Below are 21,657 nucleotides of genomic sequence, written 5' to 3'. Positions count from 1 at the left end.
ACCTTCTCTGAACTTTTCACAGCTTAACTGAAGCTTCTTTCTTTTGCATTTTTTCTAGTTTTACTAACTAGTAGTTAGCAAGTATGTAGAGACACATGAAAAACTACAGGCAACTGTGGTAATGTGCTGGCAAACAAAGCAACCACTAGGAGGTTTTTGGTTCAGCGCCTTCTTTAAATGGAGGAAAACACGTTTCTCCTAGCAACCGGTGGTTGGATCTCATCCAATATGGCGAACAACATGAGAAACCTCGATTGGACTGAGATCTGAAGGCCATTTGAGTACAATGAACTCCCTGTCATGTTCAAGAAATCAGTCGGAGATTATCTGAGCTTTGTGACATGGTGTGTTATCCTGCTGGAAGCACACTGGGGTCATAAAGGGATGGACGTATTCAGGTAGCCTGTGGTGTTTCTGCAACTCTTGGCAAAGAAAATATCCCCACACCATTACATCACCAGCACATTCCTGAAGCTTCTTTGACTACTGCTTTAACACAACCTCTGCCACTGTAACCATTGAGGCCTTTAAAAGGAAGATACTGAGAAAACAGATGAGTGCTATTGTGCATCATAAAATGTTAAGGCTTGTTGGTGATAACTGCCACCATTCCTGGCCTTTTAACTCTTGCACGCAACATACAGGTTTAACATGTTTCCCATACTGGAGAAACAAAGTTGCTACTTGCTGTGGACCCAAAGACGTGTGCTAACCATAAAAGGCTAGGATTAGCTATCACAACACTGCATCAAAGCGTAGTAATCCAAATATTATTATTCTCATAACTCAGTGACTAACTCTTATTTGATTATTTTTACTACTTGGAATGAGACACACGATAAGACACTGGAAGTATTTTCTGTCCTATTAGACCAATTTATAAAAAAAATGTTATGGACAGAGTCATGGACATATTGGGAATGATCTTTTATAAAACCCTGTCCATAATCTGTGCCTTCAGAGATGCTCAAAGTGTTTTATTTTTCATAGTATTTGGAAAAATTGTTAGCTGTTAACTACATGTGTCATGTGTGTTACAGTCCTTCCTTCCCTGCCTCTAGTCTTTACTTCCAGCCTTGTCTCTTTCACCCACCACCACATTTCTCACCCTTCCTCACCCCACCCCACCGCACCCAGCTCCCCCTTCCTCACCCACCCCGCTTTGGTCTTCAAAGCACCAGGCAGAAGCCTACAGCAGCTCTGCAGCTCTTGAAATATAGATTTTATGGCCTCTGGGACGCTGCCTGCTACTCTGTACGTTTCAAATGTAAAAACACACACACTGTGATGGAACTGTATGTGCTGCTGGGCTCACGAGTTTATGAACATAGTAATCTTGCTTAGAACGTATTTCAAACCTCTATATGTCCTTTTGTAGTAAAGTTTGTACTCTTGCAGTCGTTTGAGGCTATCGGCCACTCCACGGCTTTTTCTATCATCTCTCTCATCTTCCCCAGTCTTCTTTGTACCACCTATTTCACGATCCCTGGTGTTAATAATGTGAGTCTAAAGCCATGTTATCACCCCTGTGAGGCTGTATTTTGGTAGAGAAATGCTTTCTGAAATGCACCATACTGGCAGTCCATAGTTTTTGAGATATATTAGTTTTAACGATGAGTCAAAAGACGGGACGCAAAGTTAAAGACATCAAATTGGGCAATATAATCGGCAGGGGTTACGGTTTCTCCTAATTAAAGAAACATGACATGGAAAATGTCAGTTTGGTTTCTGTTTTTCTCTTGTTTATATTTTTTTTAAAAGGAGGAGGGTTGACTTAAGTTCGCCACCAATACTTTGGCTGTTGGTGTAGAAAATGGAACACCAACCGACAGAAGACCCTGGGGTACACCAGGACAGGCTGGATAGGATTGTGCAGCTCAATGCCTGGGAACGCCTCAGGATCCCACAGGGCGAGGTGTAAAAATCTGCAAGTGAGGAGGATTTCGAGATTGCCTCACTTAACCTGTTCTCAACGAATGGGCATAGTTGGGAAAACCTCCATATACCAACTCATAATGCTGACTTTTGTTTTGTCCGTTGTTTTTTTTCTCCCTCCGTCTACATCATCTCCTCCCTTTCTCATCCCTCCAAGGATCTATTACATTCAAATCACTTTTAATGGACGGTGAATTATGAAACCATCTTAAGCGCTTCTCTGTCCATTGGTTCATAATGGAACAGCTCATCTTACCACTAAGATGCTTTTTGGGAAAATGGACCAGTATAACTCCATTGTAGCCGCGCTGACTCGGAAGCAACTCTCACAGGAAGGCTCCTCCATCGCACTCTCTCATTTTCATCCACTAGCTGTTTCCCCTGCAGTCTTCTTGCTCTCTCGCTTGTTCATGCTTTTTTTTCTCTTTCATTTCCCATCATCCCTTCTTTTAATATTAATTAGCTTGAAAACCTCTCGAATCCCAAGGAATTGCCCTGCCCAAGCTAAGTATCTGTACACATCTTAGTTGAAGAGATTGCTTCAGCCGCGTAGGACTTCGGGACCCACTTTGCTATGTCGACACTAGCAGTTGCCGGGCGTGTTCATAACTGTGATGACCCTGTTGTCTGGGCGACGGCCATTATGTTGTCACAGAAGCACTCAAGCTAATGGAGGAGCCATATTAATGATGATGCTCTGCCCCACACCCTCTTTTTTTCTCTCTTCTACTTCTTTTTTTTTTTTTTTTACATACAGTTATGCTTACATTACTAGTAGTCTTCCATAATAAATAGCTTCTTGAGCCTTCAGACGCCAGCTATAAATCAGTGACACTTCTACCTGACCTCTTTTCTTTTACTCATTTGCTGACGCTCACTCAGACACAGTCGCACACGCAGAGACACGGGGGCTTTGTTTACTTGAGTCATTTCTGCTATCGATCAAAATTTTATTGAGGCCATATTGTTATTTTCTGTAAGCAAAAAAATGCAGACTTCATGTAATGATTTTCTTTCTTTTCAGGGAAATGGTACCAGAGATGCATGATAAAAAGCCAGCTGTAAAAACATTAAACAGGAACTATGCTTGTATATTTGGGACGTGTGTGTTTCCACGCTCAATTTCGTACCTCTATGCATGTGCCAGTTTTTTTTGTATTTCTTTTGTTTTTACCACCAGCTTGTGTGTCTGAACATGCCTGTATTGGAGTCTCTCTGGCTGTATAAGGCAGCTGAGAATATGTGTGTGTGCATGTCCTTGCAGAGCACTGGCCGGCTGATATTTGTGATAATGGAAGTCAAATGTCAGACATGTCAGTACGAGACAAGATAACTGAGAGGAGGACAGATGCGTGATGAATTGATGATGGATAAATGGAATCAGCTAGTGTGTGTGTGTGCCACTCAACTTATATGTTACTTATCATCCACCCACCTGCCCCAAATTCAAAGAGAAACATAACCTCGAGGATAATGTGCAAGTGTGAATGACTGCGATTGCCCTTCGACTGACTGGCAATATTGAAAAGCAGTTGAAGAAAAATGGAGCAATTGATGGATGGAGAATAGATACTTGGGTGAACTAACTGTAAATACATGATCAAAAAGCTCCCCAAAACACTCACAAAGTATACAAAATCTTTAAGCAAACACTTATATTGTATAGATTAATGTTCACGTACACGTGATTGAATGAAAAGCTTCATATCAGATCAAGTTTCAGACAAAGTAGGCTATAGGTTTAGAGCCCTTACAGTGAAACTGTGTTCACAAGATGCATGCACATTACATAAGATGCTGATGACTTTAAAAGAAACCCAGAATGTCGAAACAACCTGGGCGTAATATTGTAAAATTGAAAGGCACTGGCTGACAGCTACTATGAAGCCAACCTCTCTATCAATCTCTGTGAGACTCCTTTGAGCTAAAATGTGATATAAATCATGTTAGCATGTCTACTTCCTGGTTATTTCCCTAACCATATCAAGATCATCCCATTAGCACAGTTGCTGTGTCATAAAGTTTTGTGGCCCGCGGGAGCTTGCAGTCATATTATCATGCTAAAAAGAAAGTACGCCCAGTTTAAATTTTAGAATTTTACCTGCTAGCTGCTTTAAGACCTGCTAGTCCTTAACAGGTCTTAGCATTAGGTACATACAAACTGAGGTGAGCAACAACATGATGATTACACCGTGCATTTATTTATTCAACAAAAACTAAAGAAAATGCAGAACAGCGTACACTCCATGATTCAGTCACTTGTAGAGCCAGCTTTAGCAGCAATCCAGAGGAGTTCATGGTAGACTTTATGACTGCAAGGTGCCCAGGTCCTGTGGTGTAAAAGAAGCTCAAATCATCACCCTTCCACCACCGTGCTTGACAGTTGGTATGAGGTGTTTGTGCTGATATGCTGTGTTTGAGTATCTCTAGACTTGTTTTTGGCACACTAAAACATGTCTATTTCTAATCTAACACTGGGCATAGTAACATGGGATACTCACTTCTTAGAGCCAGTTTCAATGGGTTATTTGAGGCAGTTGTTGACAATTTGACAACACATTTTTCAAATTAGGTTACTGCAGCTTGACTGGAGCCTATTTTATATGATACTGGCCAGATGAAAAACAAATCAGATGAAATTCAGATGCTCTTTTTGAAGCTGTATGTTGCTGAGACATAAGCTACTTAAAAAGCACGCTCATACCAAGCTGAAAAGCATGGCCTTCTCTGGTTGAAACTTACAGTATGTGTATTGGGCTTCCGGCCACATAAGTGTTGCACTTGACAAATCTGATGAGTTACACTTCTAGTTCACTGCAGACATTAAGCTACTGGAGACCACCAAAGCAACATAATGATGATTCTTCATTTTGTCATCCACCAGGCGCAACACTGTTAAATCAGCAAATTCAGCTGTGCTCCAGAAATGCCAGGTGTTGGAACAGATACAGGAGGTTATCAGGTGGAAAACGAACAAGTAGATCACAGCATCTCGAGCCTTCCTGTACTCTCTGTGAGTACAAATAATGAGGTGAAATTAGAGTAGCAGTATGGGATGCTACGGCTTTCTGTGTGTGCTCCTTCACAAAAGCTGTTACAGGCTGTTCTGAAGAATAGAAACGTACAGTGACGTATCTTCATGTACTGTAATGTTGATTTTATGACTTCATGCAGATAATTATGCAGATACAAGCTACATGATAAGACAATATTTTTTCTTATCCTGTAAATACAGTTGTGCTGAGAATTTTTCATACACTCATCATGGGCACGAATGTCACAATAATTTTGATCTTTTAATGTTTCTTTGAACTGTTCATTTTCCAGGGTTGAATGATTGTGCAGCATACATCTTTAATGACTTTAAAAAAAACAAGAATTAAGTACACAAGTTTGAATTTATTTTGGATTTTTTTCAAATCTACACAGTGTCAAAAGTATATATAGGCTCAAATATGCACAAATACTCACTTGAATATTTTAATAAGTAATGCTGAAGGTTCTGGACTGTTTAACTTGATAAGACCGAAGCCTATGAACCTCCTGTTAGTGATAATGATTCACTAGAACTGGTAGCTTCTCTTTGCTAATATAAAAAGGATTTGTTGGACAGCACTTATGGAATTGAAAAATACTCAAAACAATTTGAAAGTCAGAGGAACTCGGACTGAAATCTACAGAATTCTCCTCCTGGGAAGGTCTCTTTGAGCAATCTCTAAACAACTTCAGATTCCAAGATCATCAGTTCAAACAACAAGTAATTACATGTTTTGCTAATGCCTGGAAGGAGACCCAAACCGTTGTTCTCAAATGAGAGGAAATTGTATAAGATGTTCAGGAACAACCCAGAATCCACCAAGACTCAAGTCTGCAATGAACGGGAAAATGCTGGCCATGGACTGAGAGGATGCAGACCAAGAAAGAAGCCCCAGGTCCAAAATCCACACCTTCAACCTGTACTGAAATTTGCAGTTGCCCACATGAATAGGCTCTTCTGGAGAAGAGTTTTATGGTCAGATAAGACAGAGATTGAGCTATTTGGTCACAATGGCAAGAGATATGTCTGGAAGAGTAAAGGTCGGGCTTTCAAACCTTAGAACACTGTACCAGCTGTCAAGCATGGAGGTGGAACAACATGAACAAGAAACGAACAAGTCGCAATTCAAGGTAAAAGAATCAGAGCAACAGAAATGTAATTGTGTGCATTATATAAATCAGCTCCTATCTGGCAGTCTGGAATGCATAAAAACCTCTCCCTCACCCTTCCCCCTACTCCCACTTGCCCCTTTTTCCAACCTGAGCCAACAACGTCATGAGTTATTACTCCGCCACTGGTGCACTCAGTAGACCAGGCTGACCTTAAAGACTCACTCTGGTGATGAATATCTAAATTACCTCCCCTCTGAGTTCTTCAGATCTATCTGTCCTTTCCCCATCCCCTCCTCAACAGCTGCTTGATTTTCTCCCCTGCTAAGTCCTTGATGGTACTTGAAAGCGGCAACCTTTTACAACCAGTAGCCTCATCTCTTTATCTTTTTTTTGTCCCTATAACTTTCTCTCGTACCACCTTGTTCGCTCCCTCTCCTCTGCCTCTTATGATCGCTTCCTTAGTGAAGGACAGTAGAGGTTACAGAGCTGGATGGTAGCCTACGGGCAGTACAAGCTCTCAGAGATGGGGAGATGAGGCGAAAGCTGCTTGGGGTATCAGTACCAGAGTTGTTATTTTAGCTTTTCAGCAGTAGATATGGAAAGAAAGCAACCTTCTTGAATAGACAGTTTTTATCCAGCTGAATAGGTGACGGCTATGCTTAGATTTCTTTTTATTCCCGCACACCGGATTCTGATACATATCGCAAGGATTTGGCTCACTAAAATGACACAGATTCCACTGCCATCACCGACCCCGTAACATATCACGTCAGTTAGCGAGGTTTACATGTGAATGCAGATTTTGTTATTTTGTTACAATCTTACTTAACCACGTTGTTGTCTGTCTTTAGCTGTTTGCCGGCAGTAGCCTCACGTTCATGAACATATTGTATTTGTTTTCTCATCTGTCAGCAAGAAGAACTATTTCCCTTAAAGTCAAATTAGTTTTTTAAGGTGTGAAGAGTGTCTGGTTTTTTTAAAAAATGAGAAATTATGTACCAATGTGCACAACAGCTGAAAAGAACCCTTCAGCCTAAACAGACCAGCCTCATTCTGGACAGATAGGCCCATGGGAGCGAAAAGGACTCAGAGTCTTAGGCAGAGAGACATTTGGGGAGAGGCAGAGATAGGGGAGGGCAGTTTAAAAATATGATGTGGAGTTTTGGTACCTCTCCCAAAGGGAATACAGCATTCAAACTGGGCCAAAGACAGACCACACACACATACAGACACACACAGACACACACTCACTCACTCACTCACTTCCCAGATAGCAGATTCATTAGGGCCTAATCTGGGCTACTTTTGGCACCAGTGAAGGCACCAGCTAATGTCGTATGGGCCTGGTGTAGTCCGAAGTTATCAGTTATGGTTAGCCGGTGTGGCTAAAAAACTCACGAGATGAGGTTGAAATGGGTTACAGCAGGTGCTGGCTAGGCCAGATGTAGTCTGAATGACATTTAGCCCGTATATGGTAGACCTGTGGGTGAGTAGTGACTGCTACACTCAACTCGAGTCAAAGAAAACAGAAGATGTGGGCCACATTTGGGAAAAATAGTCTTTGCTATCTGGGTTGCCCCACACATGCACAAACACATGAGCACGCCAAACTGTAAAATTCAACTACCCTATAAAGCAGTCCAGGTTAGGCAGACAAGAAGATGACGTGGACACGAAACTGCAGATAGTTTAGCCAGTAACAGACGAACGAGCTGGAGAAGCTCGACTGAGGAGAAGACAGATACAGAAACATCTCATTAAACCGAATGTGAAGGACTACAACTGACAGTTTGGAGTGCTTTTTCTTCTGTTTTTTTGGACAGGTAGAATATATTGAGTATTGCACAGGTAGCTGTCTTCGTAAAAAGCTACTTTATGAATTAATGGACATCTATTGACACAATCTGTCTTGTTAGGACGGCATGAAGACAGCTTATTTTAGCCAGTGACTCAACTTCTAGGGATGGAAACTATGGATGTTTCTCTGGCAGTCGAGACGCTGTTATGAACATTCTTGGTTTTACTACAAATTAATCTGTCCATCAACACAATGCCATGATCTTCTGAGCCAAAAAAGGACTAGGTATCCCAGAAAACCAAGCATAACTCAGAAAAACTATAAAAAAAACCCCAAAAAGATCAAGAGCTCTACAGCAACTCTATAGCCTCCAGTTAGCATGATAATGTTAAAGTTTATGACAGTACAAATTAAAATGGCACATACACCTCATACCAACTGTCAAGTGCGGTGGTGCAGGTGTGATGGTATGGGTTTGCTTTGCAGTCACAGGAAATGAGCACATTCTAGTAATTCTATCGACCCTGAACTTCTCTGTGTACCGAAGTATTCTAGAGTTAAATGTGGGACCATCTGTCTGACAGCTAAAGCTTGGCCCAAATTGGGCCATACAACAGTACAACGATCTCAAGCATGACAGCAAATCTACAACATGGATAAAATGACTGAAAAAGAAAAAATAATCAAGATGCAATGGTCCAGTCAACGGATAAACCTGTTTGAAATGCTGTGGCTGAACCTGAAGAGAATTGTGCATAAATGAATGTCATTGTGAAGAATAAAGGGCCAAAATTCCTCCACAACGTGAGATACTGATAAAGTTGCGCAGAAAAAAAAATTACTTTAAGCTATTGCTGCTAAAAGTGGTTCTATGAGCCAGTGAATTGTGGGGTGTACTTAGTTTTTCAGAGGAGTCACATGACACTAAATAAACAGAGATGGAATGAACACCCAATGAATTCTGTTTGTCCTTAAAACAACAGCAACATCATTAAAAAGGAGTCAAATGTTAGCATGATGGTCAGCTAATGTGGCTAACATTATCTGTTAGTGTCTTTTTATTATCACATACTGTACTTTAATTAAGGCAAATTCCCATTAACGCATGTTTCTTAATATTTCCCTGCTAACCTTTGTCACACAGAAGAAGCCTTAAAAAGTGACAAAAAAGCAGCAGTTTAAAAGTAAACAGCACAAACCAGCTACCACTTTGAAGCTATTTTACATTACAAATAATATTATTACATAAACATATTCTAGCAAAATTATTTAACTTGAATATAATAGATTTGGTGTGATTTTGTAACATTAACATGTAAAATGACCACTTAGAGAGAAAGCTAGAAGAATATAAGTAGACTTACCAATAGGAGTTTTAGCTAGCAGCTAAAAGCAGCGTGAAAAGGGTTGCTGAAGAAAATGTGTAATATAAGAAAAATTGTGTGGTTTTAGAACATTAAAGTGAATCAATCTCTAGTAGGTCCCTACAAAAAAGATATGATCTGGAAAATCAGCTTAATAGGGTCTCTTTAAAGATGAGCAGGGCTCTTCTTGAGGTTGTATGAGCTCTCTGAAGGGCAACTTCTATTAAGAATGCAGTAAGCCTTTTCACAAAAGATATTTTGAAATGTCACAGTAAAAAGCACAAGCATAAATATTACATTTGAAGATGGCTGAATTCCATTTCACCGCTTTGTTTTCAAGGTCCTGATGCCGTGCATGCTGGCTCGCGAGGGCGGAGAGCCGCAGTTAATGTTATTAGCAACACTGCGCTTCTCCTACGATGACGAATAGAAACATTTACCGTGAAAACGACCTGTAAAAGTGATAAAGGTGTAAGCGGTCTCAGCCCAGCAGGCGCCGCAAAGCTGAAAAAGATGTCAAGCTGTATGTACACACCCACACAGTCCAGAAGAGCTCTTATTAGGCATACAGTGAAAACACCCGGATTCGGGAACCATAGCTGAGCAGTGCTTTTATTATTATTCAGATTTTTTTAACCTGCCAATTTGCTAATCATTTCTTATTCTTTCAATATTTTCTCAGCAGGCAGTCTCTTGCACTCCCCCCAGCCCCTTTTCAATTTCTTTTCTCCCTCTCTTCTCTATTTATTATTCTCCATTTCCATCAACATTACCTCTGTTTCCCCCCCTCCCTGTCCACTTTGCTTATTCACCTCTCTTTCTCTCTCTTTTACTTCCTGGTTATGTCACTTTCTCTGTGGCTGACCCCCCCACAGCTGCTCAGCCCTGCATACACTTCAGCAGCAGGTTAAGTGTGAAGGTCTCCTCTTATGAGCTTCGCCAGTGGTCATAAACCATTAGTCACAGCTTGAGATACTGAACTCTATCAGCATGTCTCGCTCCTGTTGTTTGCTTGTCATAAGTAATGTTTTGTGACAGCTTGTTAGAGACAGTACGTGTTTATACGAGGAAGTCGGAAATATGGCGTAACCCTCTTTTTCCTCTCTCATTCTGTTGCTCTCTCCATTTGTTTCTATTTTCCGCCCCCCCTTGTCCCGGATAGCTCACACTCATCTGTGAAGGGCACTTCATCCAGACGTTTTCCCAGAGACTGCCTCCAGGCATGAGATCATTAAGTTAAAAAAAAAACAAATATTTGCCACTGTATCCAATGAAATCTGTGTTTTTCCAATGTAAGCACTCGGCATTTCGAAGCAACCATTAAGTGACAAGATGAATAGTGCATGATGGTATATGGAGGTTATATTTCAAAATATAAACATTAGCATTGTGTATAGCATTAAGTTTTGACAGTTTATCCAGTTTTTAGGTAAAAGGGGGAAAAATGAAATCCCATACAAGCCAGCTGACCCCTTTGAACTGGCTGCAACTTTAAATGGGCTGCCAGTCATAAAGCTGTCTGCCTCTAAATCAGGCAGTTGGCAGGAAGAAGGATGACTGAGGAGAGAAAGAACACAAACTGGTTCAGATGAGGAGAGAAAGGAAAAGAGGAAAGCTGCTGGGGACACGGAGGTGGGCGGAGGTAAAAGCAGTGGGGAAATGATGAAAATTAGAGAAGGAATATGGAAGGTGGAGAAACAAATAGAAACAAAATATGGCAGAAGGAGAGGAAGAAGGGACAGTGAGGTGGTGGGAGGATGGGAAGGAGGTTTAGGGAGATGCTGGGATAAAGATGAGAAGTGATGCATGGGGTTTGGAAGTAAAAGGGACAAATGTTTGCAAGCTGCTTCATTGTTGAGCTTCATCAATTGAGGGAATGGGGCAGGAGATGTGGGATGCAGTAGGTGAGAGGAAAGGAGATTTCCATTGTTGCAGGGATGATGGTGTTGAAGTGGAAAAAACAGAATGGAGAGCAATCCCAGTTTCTTTCACAGATTAGTAAGGGTTGCAGGTTTTTATACACAATAAACTATAACTTCTATAACTTTGTCAAAGGGGGCAATCTGATAAAGATTCTTAACCAGTTTCAGGGTTGGCCCCTGTGATCATTTAAATGTTCTCAGATTCAGTGTTAGCGATCTATTTTGCAGTGCGACAGGAGGCAGTGCATCACGTGAAAATGGCTGGCCGTTCGGAAAGATGCCACCAGGAAACGAACAGCTTGATGCCGAGGTTTAAAATTTAACCATGAAATCACAAACGGCTCTTCCTCCAAACTCATTCTCACCCTTCTGGCCACAGACTTTCCAAATTTCAAAGACCTGCTACAGCTAAAGTAAACTCATTGTTACGTACCAATTTCCATGCGACATCCATCCACTCAAAAAGCTCCACAGAAAAGGTTAGGAGGTTTTTGGTTTTTCGGGGGGCATACGTAAATGGTAAAAAACCAAAAGTCCGTTATTTGTTCCATTTTGACCCCTATTGTACTTGAATGCCTCTTAGACTTCAGTGATATGTGTCTGAATGAGAAGATCTGAAAAATTCTGAACAGTCAAGTAAAGAGAGCTGCTGCTTGGCCAATAATAAAGGTCAGCCACTCATGGGGGGGTGGCTAGAGCTATCTGACAGCAGGATACACAGACACCTATCAGACAGAGGGAAAAATGAACGTGGTGGATGAACAAGAGGAGGGAATTACTGGTTTGTGTGGGGATAGAAACAGCTGATTTTCTACGCTGAAACTAAAATACGGCTAATTTTGTGAACAAAAGCAGCTATTAACTATGTAGCCTAATTATTGCCCTATTCACCACTCTGAGGCCAAAGTCCTTTCTGATAGCGTTTCAGGATACATCCCACTGATTCCAACTCCACCGTCATTGCAGTGAATTCAAGGTGCAGGGTTTGAAAAGTCTGTAAAATTTGACTTCTTCATCATTTAGATACTGCTAAATTATAAATGTGCTATGAATAATAAATGTAACCGCAGTGGCTTCAAAATAAATTAGTGTCAAAGCCTTCTCTGTAATAACACAGAGCTTAATTCTTGTGGAGTAATAATAATGTTTCATCTCTCGAGAAAGACACGAGGGGCCATCTTTGACTCTGAACAGCACTAAAGGAATAAATCATGCTGATAATAGCGGAGCAATTTTAAATCGCACTTTTTGTTTCTTGAACCCTGGCAGATATGGATATTCTCCACTTTCTAAGTTCTTTAAAAAGCTCTCTATTAAGTAGCGAGTTAAGTAGTCTACTCTTAATGTAGCTAGTTCTATGAATGGCTAAATGGTCAGTGATTTAGGATTGATGTTTAATCATTATTAATCTCACTGCATGTCTTTGTCCGGTCTTCCTTCCCTCACTGCCAACCGGTCAGGCAGATGGCTGCACCTCCCTGATCCTGGGTCTGCTGGAGGTTCCTTCCCATTGTAAGGGGGTTTTTCCTTCCCACTGTTGCCAAAGCTCTTGCTCATATGATTGTTGGGATTTTCTCTGGTTTTTCTACATTATTGTAGGGTCTTTACGTTACAATATAAAGCACCTTGAGGCAACTGTTGCTGTGATTTGGTGCTATATAAATAAAATTGAATTGAACTGATTTCATAACTGGATTTGAAATGTAAAAAAATGTGAATCAAGTTTTGTTCTGTTTAGCAAATAGAAATAAATTTGTGCTTGCTTTAAGGGCGATTCTGAAAAAAGAAACTAATAAATGCATCGTGTTGATTGCAAAAGCTGCCAGACAACATGGACTTTTATTAAAATAAAAAAAGTATCAACAAATTACCTTATAAGATAGGCAAAAATTTAAAATATAGAAAAATTAACTTGCAATTAAAAGGCAACTTTGTATCCACTTTGCATAAATCAACATGTTAAATGCCGAACTTTGAGTAAAATGACTTCAAAAAAAATCTTTGTCTTGTAGTTCTTATAAAAGTATTGGTTCCCCCAACAATCGCACAATAGCTCTTTTTTTCTTCTTTTTTCCACCCTAAACAACTGCCATTTGTCATATTCACAAGTTAAGAAAGCGAGCAAGAAAACCTTTAGGCATCAAATATGTACAGCTGCTTATGTGTGGATCCCCACTGGGTCACTCTATCTGTGTTTTGTTTTGCATTCTGTGCTCCTTTTTCCAGCTATAAGAAGCCTTTGACTAAATAACTGCAAGCATCAAGTATTTTCACCTAAAAGTGAGGTTCAAGTAACGGCCAAAACGCCACGAGTCACAGATCTAAAGACTCCTTGAAAGCCTTAGACATATTTTGGCGTTCTCTGTTATGCAGCTCAGGTATTTTTCCAGCATACTCAAAAAAACCCAGAGAAACAAAACTCATGTAATATAGTGGAAACAGTGTTTTCAGGGTTGATTCCAGCTACCAGTTTGTTCTGAGGTAACAGAGAGTGAAAAGTTTGATGTTGTGGTAGATCAGCCCCGCACTTGCTGCAAAGCATGTACCTTGAACTGAAGTTTTATTTTGTGTAGCAGCAGCTTTAATCTGCTTGTACAGGTTGGGATTTCAGTCTTGAAAAATAACGTTTGTGATGGCACTTTGTAGTGAGGCATGGCAACCTTCATCACCTTCACAAAGCCAGACCTTTGGACAATTTGAAATGGCATCCAGTCCTTTGAAATGTAAAAAGTGAGGTCTTGAGTATTATTTTGAAGTAGGCGAATGAGCAGCCTGTCTTTTACCACTGTCTGTGTCACTGTGGATGAGGACACAGGACCACTAATATTACAGGGTTTCGCTGCTCAATGCCTAGTTTTCCATTTTCAAACACGCAATCGGTTGATCTTCTGTATGCGTTTCCATCTATGGGATGGACTACAGTGTTTCTTCCTTTTGAACATTTTCAAAAGCAGTTTGAGAACTGCTGGATTTTCGATGAACAAAACCGGTTGAGTGGCTAAACTAAAGAAGATATTGCAGTGTGGAAAGAGTGCAAAGAGTGCATCGAGGCTACAGAGAAACAACAGAGCAGGAGATAAACTATAAATCAAACTTACCTTAGATTTGCTACAAAGTAGTCTCTGGTGGATTTGAAGCGTTACTCCCTTTTGCAGCAGTTTTCTTTTTGCATGTTCGGCAAAAAATTTTCACACTGCAGACTTAGTCCACTTAAAACACTTGCCATGTTCTAATTTGGTAAGGGTTGGTGGGCAAGCCCAGATTACAAGGTGCAGCTGCACCTGGGGGGCTGTGTTTCATGCAGTTTTAGCTGTTAGTTTAAAAGAAATGCGCAGTTACAGTGTGGTTCATCGTGAAACAGTTTCATCCATATTTAGCCCAGTTGGCCTATATTACCAGTTATGTTTTTACAGCAATTAGCTCCACATTGAGATGGGACTTCAGCTAGACAGTAATATTATATCTTAACTTAACCTTTACAAACTTCTATCCATCAGGTATATTCTTGAAGTGAGGTATATTCTTTGTTCAGGTGAATATGAATATTCTGTTGGTGTGTCTTTTGCTCTTTTGGTTTCTGTTGCCCCTAAAAGTTGTAGTTCCCATCAATCATTGTAGGTTACCACAGATAGCAATGACTGTATGGCCCAGATTTGACTGCCACAACTCAGCTAACCCGACCATATTAGGGGCAGATGCCAGGTGTGTTGTAGCAACTGGGCCACGGCTGGCCCAAACAACATCTTTGCTGATTTTTTATTGATTGATTTAGTAGCTTGTAGAACCACTTTTAGCAGCAATAACTTAAAGTAATTGGTTTCTTGTACTCTTCCTTACATTCATTCATTGAGGTTTGCGGGAATTCACTCATGCACAGCTCTCTGAAAGTCCATAGCATTTCAATCGGTTTGACTGGACCATTGCAGCTCCTCGATTCCTTTCTTTTTCAGCCATTCTGCACTAGATTTGCTGCTGTGTTTGGGATCATTGTCCTGTTTCATGACCCAATTTGAGCCAAGCTTTAGCCGCCAGACAGATGGTCTCACATTTAACCCGAGAAAACATTTTTTCATGGTGGACACAATGACTGCAAAGTGCCCAGGTCCTGCAGTGCAAAACAAGATCAAATCATCACATCACACTTACTGATAATGAGTTAATCAAGTGCGTTTGATTGGCTGCTACTTAACTACTTGATTCATATGGAATATTTGTTAAATAAGCAGTAACATGCTGGTTTCTGTCCTGTTTTTAATTCATCTGAGGTTGTATTTATCTAATTTTAAGATCTTTAAAGGCCCAGAGTTGTATTATGTCTTAAGCAAAACGTTGTACCTTCTTCTTAACGTGAACATGACTGCACATCCTCCCGACTGAAAATGTGGCAGCATGTTGCAAACAGAGAAAATATAGTGGATGATGTTTCCCAATTAAAAGTAGTAGCATCTGAATAAACTCAGTGGAACTGCATTACAAATCCAGCTGTTACCATAATGTTGTACAGTTTAAAGTTAATTTGGTAAAGTGCTGAGCACATTTCCACTTAATTTAACTAAATACTACTTACCTCTTATATTCGTCTCATATTTGAACATTACGCAGTCGAATATAGTCGAAACACTGCACTCTGTTTATGTGTGTTTGCCATATAATGCATTTAAATGGTAGGCAAACCACAATTGCGCATTTCCATCTTTGTTTGCAGAAACAAGAGTGCCATTTGCTTGACAAAGAACACGGTGTTCATGCACTTAGGGTTACCAATGTGTTCGTCACATATACGCTGTTTATACAGGGTATGCTTGTCGTTGTCATGCACTTTGATTAATGGAAGGGCAGACCTGACATTTGGAAATGGGACTCGTTGGGTTTCATTTAAAGCTCCCAGCCATGCAACAACTAGGTCCTCGATGTAGTTTGATCGTACGTGGTTTGCTTTCAGGGTTTTCTTCCAGAAAAGCTTTCTGCCATATAGTTTAGTATTTCTATATAATTTTCACCTTTCTGGTGCTGTTGAGGCAATTAAATTATGTGGTTAGATTTAGGAAAATATCATAATTTTTGTGAAAATGCACCCTTTCAAATATCCTTAGAGAGAAAACATTTTCCCTCATAACTCACAGATTACTTCAAGCACACTAGTCATTTTTAAGAAAAGGAACATATACAGTGCTCCACAAATTATTAGAATACCACCCAGTGTAAGTTTCATGCTGTCCTGAACTACCAAACTAATTTCTTCTGTTTCTGCAATGGTTAATTCACCAGTCTGTGCAGGCTCTTTAATCAAAATGAATAAATAATTTTAATGTAAAAATATAATTATTCTTGTATCCATGAACTTTTAAATGAACTGTTCTATAAAAAAGCTGAAAAAAATAATAAAGCATGTTAATGTTTTTTAATTAAGGCACCAAATTACAGTTATTTACTTGCATTTCTGAACAGAAAAATCAGTTTTAGTGCTTGAATCTTATGCTTGATTTATTCATCAATTCTGACACCTCAGAGAAGTCTGGTGTGTCTCACAATTGGGTGGAAAAATGTGAATTCAGTCTGTTAATTACCTAATAAATAATAATGCAATTTTTATTTTGCAACAAGTTTTTGACAGATTTCTAAACCATTTCTGTTTTCTTCTTTTTATGACACATAGTCTAATATATTTATTGAGCACTGCATATGTGCAATAATAGTACAATTTATATATTTTCACTTATGATGACAAGACTTTAAAACTGAAGCAATACATTAAAAATAACACTATATCTCAAATCTAAAAAGGTACTTAGGAAGGTTTAGCTCTTGGAGGTATGTTAGTCTGTGAATTCAAGGCATTTTCCCAGAAAGCCTAACTATTCTAGAGGTAACTATAATATAATCCTATGAACTGAGTATAATTTACAATTTAAAACAGTTTTTAAGCTAACTCACATCAATATAGACAACTGATGAGCTGTCCTGTTATCCTACAGTTTTGGAGATCACTCATAGACAAGCTTTGCATTATATTTAATTGCTGACTGCGTCTGGGTCCGAGGACTTGCTTGTTAGGACGAAATGATGAGCTACCTGCCGACTTCCGCAGCAAAGATCTCCTTCACATATTGTTACACTACGCTCGAAAATGCATTATGGTACTGTGGAGTTCTGATAAGGCTCCATCTATCAACCAGTGGCTACAGACTGTGATAAGTATTGTGCCAATGGAAGCCTTCTCTACAGCGCTTGAGGACAAACCTTTCCTTTTCTACCGCACATGGGAGCCCTTTTTTGCCCCATCTGGACACTCCTTCTGCTCAGAGGTTGAAATCGGGCTTACGGGATTTAGCCTGGCAACAAAGGGACGATTGTTAGCCTTTTTCAATGTTTATTACTATTGCTATTGTTTTTTCTTTTTTTTTCTTGACTCCCACGACCGCCATACATGTAGGTACATCTCTGTCCTGTGTATGTATATATGTATATGTTGGTGACTGTTGTTTTCCTGCTTTGCAATTAAAAGTTCAATAAAAAAAAAATAAAAAAAATATAGACAACAGATACTGACTGATTTTTTTTAAGATATTACCATATGACATAAGAGATTTTAAGAGAATAATGCAAGATTTGCTATTATACCTTCAAACTGACACCTTCTATCAACATGTAAGCACTATTTTATACAAAAAGATGTATTTTTATTTTAGGAAGTCATTTTAAATGTAGAATTATTGCAATATGTGATTTTTAACAGTAAAGTCAGTCATCAACACAGAGAAGCAAGGGGCCTGTAGTCCTAAATGTTGAAATTAACCCCGACATCAGCGTTACAATTGTTCAAAATTATCTATAAAATTCATTTAAATTAAAAACAAGTAAGTTTGTAAGTTTAAATTGATGTAAGTTCAAATTCACTGTCGTGTAAATTTTAAACAGTAGAAGAAAAAAAATAGTGCAGATCCAGAATATTTTTACATCAAAACCAGTTTTGTCCCTGAGAGTTTATGCATTAGTGTATTATAACTGCCCCCACCATCCTCTACTTCCCCTATGTGCTGGAAGGCTTCTCCTCTTCCTCACTGTTTTTAAACAATGGCTGACAACCAACATATTAAGTTCTGCCATCTTCTGTTCCCAAGAATGGACATGGTAATAAATCCTACCCATAAATCGAAGCCACTGGACACTAATGTGGTAATGCTGTGATCCTCCATTCCACACTTCCTCTGCTTCCTGATCATATGTTGTGACTCGTGGCCCCACTTAGTACACTATGTGACCGCGCGCATTACCGTCTCCTCAGCCTGATAGTGCTCACTGTTTATATAAAGCTGCAGGATGCTCTCCTGTTACTCAGTGTTTGAGTTTGCTTCTTTATTGGTGTTTGGTACAGTGGCGTCATCTTGTGGACAGTGTGAACATTTCCTCACTGCGTTTACGCGACCGTTCAGTTTGGATGTAGCAGGTTTCCGTAGAGAGGAGGAAAAGCGTCGCCCTAGCAACGGAATGATCAGCAGCAGGATTCTTCTGCAGCGGGTTGAATCTTTCATGAAATAGAAACGCATTCAGCTTCTGGTTTACTAACTAAAGCCGTAATGGCTGCAAGCAACCCATCCGTGTTTCTTCTCACGGTGAACGGACATATTGAGGGAGCGAACGTGAGTGGGCTTTCTGTGTTTTAGCCTAGCCTTGCAGCTGATTGTTCAGCTAGCATTAGCATCCCCTGAGATAGCTTGTGCCATGGATTCGTCTCATTTCTCGGTTCGTTTACCCTTGTGTACAGGTGTTAAGCTGATATCTGTGTTGTATTTCAGTTTCCACAGTATGACAACTTGTACTGCAAATATTGTTTTGTCTACGGCCACGACTGGGCTCCCACCACGGTGAGTAGCGTGATGCAATATAAAATTACAGTGTTATGTTTAGTAAAGCCACAATTAGCCTGAAAAGGGGTCATAAAGTCTTTACTAAATAACAAATGGTTAAAGTCCAGCCCCTACTGAAAGTTCGTGTGTTTGTTTGTTTTCCTTCTATAGGGGTTGGAGGAAGGCATCACACAAATCGCCAGTAAAAGCAGTCAAGCATCGCACAGGTTGATATGGAACTTCCCACTGGCAACAACATTTAAGAGCACAAATCCATCTGGATGTGAGCATTACACAAACACACTCAAAAACACGTGGTTAATTAGGAACAGTTGCCTTCTGTTGACAAAAATATTAGATCCTTTAGAAGAAGTATAGAGAATGGCAAATTAGTTGCAGTGTGTCTTTGCAGATCAAGAGAAAGTATATGATAGAGTGACAAGAGATGAACTGTAGTACTGACAGACAGCCAACCAAGTATGTGAGAATCAACCGTCCAAAGTGTACAAGAGAGGTGAAAAAGAGAGTGCAGGCTGGGTGGAGTGGGTGGAGATGAGTGTCAGGGGCGATTTGTGAAAGAAGGATAGCAGCATGAGTGAAAGGGAAGGTTTAAAGGATGGTGGTGAGATCTGTTATGATGCATGGTTTGGAGTCTGGGAGTGACCAGGATGGATGGGACTGGAAATTAATATATCAGCGGGACCACTCAGGTTGAGCAGTTTGGAGACAGTTAGACATGGAGGGAGGGAAGGTGGAAATGCTGGACAAAGGATGCTGAATATAGAGCTGTTAGGCAGGAGGAAAAGAGGAAGACCACAGAGGAAGATGTTAGATAGGTGAGATTGAGGCAGATGATCTGCTCTGGTGACCCCTAAAGGGAGCAGCTGAAAATAGAAGTAGAAGTAATATCTAAAACTTATTGTAGACAGAGAATTTATGTATTAATTAATGGGTTCATTTTCCAGGGCCTCAGCTCGTGGTGAGTGTTTATGGTCCAGATGTTTTTGGCAACGATGTAGTCAGAGGCTACGGAGCAACACACATCCCCTTCACACCAGGACAGTCAGTACTGCTTTCATTTACTTATCCTTAGGGGTTTTTTTGGGGGGGGGGGTTGCCCTACACAAGTACCATTTTCAAATAACTTGTGCTCACCTTTGAGCTATGTCAGAATGTAGACACCACTTGCTTCTTTCAGCAGGAAGAGCGTGAAACAGAAAATAACCTTATTTTTATTCTTCAGGCATACGAAAACCATTCCCATGTTTGTTCCTGAGCCCACATGGAGACTTCAGAAGTTCACAGGGTGAGATGTGTGCTCAGTGTGCAGTCTTCTCGTCTCTCTGCCAGTGGCTCGGGTGGCTTATGATCTCAGAGCAGTACAAAAAAGTTAATGTTCCACCATGTCTGTCTGCACAAGACCTGAGCTAAAGATAGGCTCTTATTACCTGTGTGGTGAGAATAATTAACATTGTTTTCCTGCTTCTGTGATCAGTATGCGGAAAAAACACACACAAAGGTATTCCCACGTTATCTCCTGACAACCTAAGGTTGCGTAACTTTGGTGGCATGCCAAAGTTATGCCATTTGTTGTCCTGACAGTGTAACTGAAATAAAACAGCAGCAGCACACTTTTTAAGGGCTTTTCTTCCTCTTGTTTTAGCCACTTGTATCAAAGTATCAAGTTAAGGTTAAATTGCCTTAAAAAGCCCTCCAGAGTAGACTGAGAAAATGATGTACATCTCAAGCTAAATGCATATTCTTAAGCCAGTTTGTGAACCTTTCTGTGTACTACAAATTTTTTTTTTCCTCTCCTCTGTTCAGGTGGTTGACGGGGCGGCGGCCTGAATACACAGATCCTAAAGTGGTGGCCCAGGGTGAGGGCAGAGAAGGTGTGTGGCTCTTGTCTGCATTTCTTTACTGTCCCAAAACTACCACGTTGTGCTAAAGTCACACCAGGAAAAACGAAAGGAGTCCAGTCTAGTGCGATTAACTTCTTGTTGCTGTTGAAATGGTTGTTTCTCCTATAGCAGTTTTTATTCTAGTGACTGAGCCTTTAGATTCACAGCAGATCAAATTACACAAGTTACTTATTACTCTGTAGCGTATTTTCCAGGCTCTGGACTAAAACAAAAACTCTGTGTCTTATATTTAATGTTGCAGTGACTAGAGTTCATTCGCAAGGCTTCGTCTCAGTCTCCTTTCTCATCATGACTAAAGACATGAAGAAGATGGACTATGACACGGGACCATCAGGCCCGGCAAACAAGCCCTCCGCCACATCTGGCTGGTCAACAGAGGAACAACCATAAAACGTGTGGCAACATTAACAGACTGAAGGAAATTTGGGCCAAATAACACGTCTCCTCATGTTACGAGCCCCTGAAGGCGACGTTTTTCCCCTCACAGTGACAATCCCGTGTTCAACTGAGACACCAGCAACAATGTGCGTATCTGGAAATATTGTGTAGAGATGGAATTATGCTAATGTGCTTTCAGTTATACATTTTGTACCATTTTTGAATTTTTTTCACTGTTACTGTATGGTTTTTTTTTTTTAACTTTTCTAACACAAATAAACCACATGTTGAGCACAGATCGCTGTTGTCTGTGGGGAAAACAGCCTAAAAACAACATACAAG

At 40.2% G+C, this 21,657-nt stretch overlaps 1 protein-coding gene across 1 annotated transcript; it reads left to right on the top strand.

Annotated features, from left to right (window-relative positions):
• The first annotated feature begins 18,607 nt into the window (after positions 1–18,607).
• Positions 18,608–21,605, top strand: b9d1 (B9 protein domain 1). The gene is made up of 7 exons (XM_031756451.2): positions 18,608–18,808; positions 18,965–19,033; positions 19,187–19,298; positions 19,981–20,077; positions 20,259–20,321; positions 20,840–20,907; positions 21,179–21,605. The coding sequence occupies exons 1-7, from the start codon at positions 18,746–18,748 to the stop codon at positions 21,325–21,327; spliced, it is 621 nt and encodes a 206-aa protein (XP_031612311.1). The 5' UTR covers positions 18,608–18,745; the 3' UTR covers positions 21,328–21,605.
• The last annotated feature ends 52 nt before the right edge of the window (positions 21,606–21,657 follow it).

This window comes from Oreochromis aureus, linkage group 4 (genome assembly GCF_013358895.1).
Source record: "Oreochromis aureus strain Israel breed Guangdong linkage group 4, ZZ_aureus, whole genome shotgun sequence".
NCBI lineage: Eukaryota > Metazoa > Chordata > Actinopteri > Cichliformes > Cichlidae > Oreochromis > Oreochromis aureus.
Note: the sequence above shows the minus strand (reverse complement) of the source record. Positions and strands in the feature narration are given on the sequence as shown.